Source organism: Notothenia coriiceps, unplaced genomic scaffold (genome assembly GCF_000735185.1).
Source record: "Notothenia coriiceps isolate Sejong01 unplaced genomic scaffold, NC01 NC01_scaffold00037902, whole genome shotgun sequence".
NCBI classification, from domain to species: domain Eukaryota; kingdom Metazoa; phylum Chordata; class Actinopteri; order Perciformes; family Nototheniidae; genus Notothenia; species Notothenia coriiceps.
The window spans coordinates 631-6,841 of NW_011370603.1; the positions used below are offsets into that span (position 1 = coordinate 631).

Below are 6,211 nucleotides of genomic sequence, written 5' to 3' on the forward strand. Positions count from 1 at the left end.
ATTTTCCACCATAATTTGCAAATAAATTCTTTAAAAATCAGACAATGTGATTTTCTGGATTTTTTTTTCTTCTCATTTTGTCTCTCATAGTTAAGGTATACCCAGGATGAAAATTGCAGTTCTCTCTCATCTTTTTAAGTGGGAGAACTTGCACAATTGGTGGCTGACTAAATACTTTTTTGCCCCACTGTGTATATATATATATATATATTTGGCAGATTCCTTCTGTGACTTGCTGTTTAAAGGGTCAGATTCACGTCTCACAGAGAGCCTAGTAGCTTACTGCTTATTTATACCTGCTTTATCATCAGACTGACACTGTGATATGAGTGCTGAATGCTTTTAGGAAGACCAGAAGTTTTCCCCTTCTTTCATCATGCTAAGCAAAGGATGTGGGTGTCATGTGACCCTGCTGCTCTCTCCATCAGACCTTCTCTTCCCTGCTGCTGCACACCTTCTCCAGTGACTGCAAGAGGATGTCAGGGGAGATCTTTGAGCAGACCATGCCCTCTGCTGGACACTGGAGACCCAGCCTCAGGACAGGTGCTCACCTCTGACTGCTGGTGGTCTTCAGTCTATGTTTACACTCATCTCTGCAGACGATAACATTTTAGCTGCTGTAAACTCGGCTTGTAACTAAAGAATGCACACACTCTTGATTGCTTTGGCATACATCCATCTCCGTGGTTTTGTTTGAACATTCTAACATAAGAGAATGGTAAGCCACACTCTGATAGATGCAATCTACATCATCAATTAATCAAAGGACCTGGGCCGTTGAAGGTAACTAGTGCAGTGCGTGCTCAGGTTCAACTTGTGAGAGTCTGTACGTGTGCTGTAGCATTACAGAGTGCGCATCATGAGTGCAAAAGCTCCCATGAAAATGTTCTGGGCTCAATAAAGTCAAAGCCCCATTATATGTGTTTGCTCCAGCTGTAGTCAACTTTTTGGAACAGTCAGTCAGCTTGGCCAACATTATAGAGATGTCTTTCATTATAATGCGGTACTGTTTTGCCCCTGTACCGCAATGCTAAGGACAAAGGTAAACCTTGTTTAACACTCACACACAATCACTTGATATAGTGCCCTTCATGAGACCCAAGGACGCTTTACAATAGAACGAGGGGCCGTCGGGGGAACAAAAAGGAAAAACATTCACACTGCTGATCCAATTCCACACGCATGCCGAATTATTAGGAAGATGATTAAGTCTTGTCATACTCAGCACTCATGCGGTTCAGTATATCATATATAATACAGGTATAAAGCTTAAGGGCATCTGCATGTTGCTTCAGTTAGAATAAAGATGCCTGTCAGAGGGCCATCCCATTGCATCATTTCACATAACAATAACATACTTTATTTGTACAGTACTTCTTCAAAGGAATCACCCTGCTGTATAACGTGGACCTCTAAAAGAATGTTGGATTGTGTATTTCTCTGTCGCTGTGCAGGTTTTCCCAGCAGCCCCAGTGAGTATGTGACTCTGGCAGCTCAGACTGTGATTGGCCAGGTTTTAGAGGGCGTGGCTCCACTGTCCGAGGATGCCCGTGTCCAGGCTCTGAGCATCACAACCACAGCTTTCATGGAGGCCTGGATGGAGCACATCCTGAAACAGAGGATCAAATTCAGGTCTGCTTCTCACATCGCACATTGATGCCCACCACCATGTTATCCACCAAACAACAGCTTTGAGATCTGACTCCCAGACAGACCGTCTGTTTTATCTCACACCCCTCTCTCTTTGATCACTTTTATGCTTTGGAATAGAAATGACCACTTTCCACATCCATCAACACTATTACAGTAAAACAATTACAGTATATCATTTCATACTTATTACATTATACACATATGTAGCTGTTCATTGTGAATGATGACTATTATTATGTAAAGCACTTTGAGGGGTCGTAAAAATTAAGCGCGATTTATCACCAAGTGTTCAGTCTGCTGCCGTCTGGCAGGCGGTACCGCAGCATCCGGACTAAAACCACCAGACTCAGGGACAGTTTCATCCCACAGGCCATACGACTGTTAAACACCTGACCTCAGTAAAGTGCCTCCATAACCCAAAGCATTCATCTGGTTGCGTCTTAGAATTAATTTCATTTATTATCTTAATAGTTATCACTGGATCAAGCAGTATTTCATTGTATTTCACTACAATATTCAACCTTACATTCTGTCCTTTGATATTGTATTCTACTTACATGTACCTGGTCACTTTGAACATTCTCTGCATCATTTAGCTTATTGGATTGATTGATTTTCTGACATGTGTATATACTGTAGTTCATTTCATCCACATTCATTGTAGACTGAACTAGCAACATAACCTGCACTATTTTATTCAAATGTGTCGTACACTGTTTCATTTGCACTATTTTTATTTTATTATTACTTATTTTTTCTGATGTCATATATAAGATGTTGCATTGTTTAGTAGTTTTTCATTGCCATAACTACTGTAGCTACTGTGCATTTGACAATAACACCCTTGAATCTTGAATATAAATACAGTCCATTTACCATGTATGTATTCATATATGTATGTCTATATATATATGTGTATATATATATATATTAATATATACTATTAAGCCCCGCCCCTTCCCTCTCCTCCTCCTCAGTGTGCAGGGGGCTCTCCAGCTGAAGCAGGACTTTGATTCCATCAGAGAGTTGATCCAGTCTGACAGATACGGTCTGTCAGCAGAACTCCACCAGCGCCTGCTCAGCCTCCGGTACCTCCATCTGTCTTATAACTTCTAACCTGCCCTTTATCTAGCTATTCCCGACACCTCGGTGAGCTGGTATTATTTCAGATGATGTCTTTACTCCACTAGGACTAGCATTAAAGTACACTCATCTCAAAGAGAGAGAAGATGCTGGGACCATTCCTATAGTGATGTGCCAGACTGTAAGGGTACATGTGACATTTAAACAAACACACAAGTCAACTTGCAACAAGATTCAGATCAGAAGAAAGTTGCCTTAAGTGGTTATTGGCTCCTTAATATGGATGCTCTTCCTGGTCACTGGACAGGTCAGAAATTTCATATAAAGCAAAAAAAGATAGAAAATGAATTGGTGTCAGTAAATGAGTTGAGTTGGACTGTTGCCCTGCTCAGTTGGACTGTTGCCTTGCTGTCTGAAAGAGCTGAAACAATCACCCAATATACATTTCTTGACATTGTATTCTGAGAGCCATGTTGTTATTGTTGAAACACCAGGATGAGGAGCCCTCCCCTTTGTGCAGATCATATTCCAGAGCGGTCTGGGATAGCAGGTTGAGTGACCCCCCCCCCTCTGTGTGCAGGGTGTTCCAGCAGGTGGACTCAGCCGTGATGTGCCTGCTCCAGCAGCCGCAGGCCAAACCGTACCTGAGGCCCCGAGCCTGGGAGCCGTTCACTCGATGCTGTGAGTATCACAGGAAGTCATGGTTACCACTCTGGACCCAGACTCACATGTCCAGCTTTAGTAGGTTGGATTGAAGAAGCCAGAAATAGTACATCAAGACCCCCCTCCAGAGCCTTTCCCCTAAACTTCTCATTGAGAACGTAAACAACAGACTTTGCAGTAGTTGGCACTCAGCCGTGAGGCCCCGGGACCCAGTCCTGTCGAGGGCCAGACTGGCCTGGGGGCCCTTTTACGCATGTCTTCCCCTCTATCTCCCCCTTTCACATTTTGGTGGAAACTTTAATTTCCTTAAGAAAAACTGATAAATGATTCATAAACAAGTTTGTCTTTTGTTATATTAAACAAAGTAATAAAGAAAGCCCAAACACAATTGAAATCCATCTCAAATGCAGGAACAGAACCTCTTCATCCTCAGATGATGAAGAGGTTCTGACTGCATGACTGCAGTTCAGTGCTTTTTAAAGATGGATCATAACATTATTCAGGTACATTGATCTGACACATCTGGAGTACTGAACTTCATTTCCCAGAGATACTAGTTGGAGACAGACAGCTGATGGTTCTGTGAGTGGTGCCACACTAGATGGAGTGTGTGTCAGCAGGCTGTATGTGTGTCCAGGCCCGGCCAGCAGCAGAGACAGCATGGACGCAGCAGGCGGGAGCAGTATCACCAACCTGAGGAGCATGGAGGGGGAGGAGCTGACTCCGTGTGGTCCTTCAGTGGTGACCTCTGACCTCCCTCCTCTGAACCCCCCCTCCCCTGGAGAGCCCTACCTCGCCCCCAGGTAAAGTGTTTTAAAAGACCCCTATTATACTCTTTTTCAACGACATATCACAGGTCTCAGATATATACAGAACCTGTCTCTGATTGGCTGAAACACCAAACAGATCATTGCAGCATCCCATAATCCCCCAGCTGCTGCTTGAAAGAAGTCTGATCCACAAGAGTCTGACTTAACCCTACATCTCACTGCATTGTTACTTCTTAAGTTATCAAGTCTCATCTCAAGTGTAAAGACATATTCTGAGTGGAAATGAGAGCAATATACTTGGCAAGACTTCAGCTTATAGCAATGGCCCCGTTCTAGACACTTTCTCTTCTGTTCCAACTTTGTGCTCCCTGCCATTCTCCCCATGAACTGTTATTGCTCTGGTTAATCCCCCCAAGCCTTCCCCATATCTTGGTGTTTGATGCTGAGAAGTGGTCAGGGACAAAGTTGAAGCTTTGTTCAAGGTCAAGCCCCGCTGCAGTGGAAACAGGACCCATCTGATTTGTCTTAGGGCTCTGGCCCTGGAGCCACTTCTGTGGAAAGCCTGTGTGATTCGGTTTGGAGCGGGAATCATTCCTAATGTGTGTGTTAACGTAGCCTCAAAAGAAAGTGAGGTGTTAACTTATTGGTGTGTTGATTCAGACGTGTGTGTGATGTGGTGATGAACTCTCTTCCTGTTGCTCTCAGTGCCGCTCTGGGTGCTGCTCAGAGGGAGTGGCTGGAGCTGAGGATCCACAGCAGCACCCCCCGCTGGAGGCTGCCGGGACTGCACTGCCTCTGGAAGTCTGAACCCTGACCACACACACACACACACACACGCACACACACACGCACACGCACACACACACACACACACACACACACACGCTCTTTGGAATCAAAGTCGTAGTTTGATGTATTCAGTACAAACATTTTATTTTGGTTGTGAATATGTTTTGCAAATAAGAATGTGAAAACCCCCATGTATTATTTGTAATAATGTAAGGAAGATTTCATAATTTCTTTTAAAATATGTAAGATATTTGCTTTACCACTTTTCAGCAAACATATTTTTTTATTTGTGAATAAAACATTTTTTTTTCAATACTTTTGACGAAATCTTTGTATACAGAAGTTTTTCAGCTGCTTTTATAAAAGGGGGGGGAGGTTACCGTCAGCCGTCACCTGAAAAAAAAAGAAAAATCTATATTAAATATTTTGGGTATACACTCAACACTTGTACCCTATAGTATAAATGAGAATTTTTGATATATATATATATATATATGACATAGACTGGACTGCAGCACTCTGTGGGGGGGGGGGGCTAAAGACAACCAAATGGGAGCTGTCCCTTTGTGAGGAGGGGGGCTGAGACTCTTCCTTTGCTTGGGCAGGGACAGGGGACAGGTAAGACTAAGGCCATCCCTGTTCTTCATGCTGTCCCCATCTTTGAAAATGGGTTCTTCATGTTGGGTAGGAGATGAAACCCTCTGTAATGCTCTCACATGCAGAGCACACAGCACACAGTGACATGTGTTCTCTGCATTTAACCCACCCTACCAGGAGTCTAGTTCGAGGAGCAGTGGGCAGCTATTGTACAGCGCCCAGGAGATATGAGGATTCTTGGACATTCTTTGACTCCTTGTTTGTTTCTGATGACAGGACTGATATCAAATCCACATGCTGCTGATTGTTTCTTTGGCATTTAAAGTGTTTCACATATACAGCTAAGATAAAGAAGAACCAGATGTGAATCAGGGTGTCCGCGGGGTCTTAAAAAGTATTAAAAGTTGATAAATCAATTTAGCGAAAATTAAGGCTATTAAAAATTATTAAACGGATGTTCCAAGGTATTAAGAAGGTCCACAGCAACGACAACATGAAACACCCTTTAATTTACTGAAACGACATGTCGGGAAACCCCCTCAAGGCGGCCCCATGCATAGCGCGCCGTAAAATGCTGCTTCTTATTTTAAGTTTCGTTGCCTTGCTCCGCTCTGTGGGGGGGGGGGTCCCAAGGTGGGTAGACCGGCATACGCAAC

General features: G+C 43.5%; 1 protein-coding gene across 1 annotated transcript; it reads left to right on the plus strand.

The window, feature by feature from the left end:
• Positions 1-428: 428 nt before the first annotated feature.
• Positions 429-5,222, plus strand: LOC104967870 (coiled-coil domain-containing protein 142; the record flags this gene model as incomplete). The annotated part of the gene is made up of 6 exons (XM_010797403.1): positions 429-543; positions 1,455-1,632; positions 2,631-2,741; positions 3,317-3,417; positions 4,037-4,202; positions 4,875-5,222. Coding segments are annotated over 6 exons (780 nt in total), but the record flags the coding sequence as incomplete, so codon positions are not given.
• Positions 5,223-6,211: the final 989 nt, after the last annotated feature.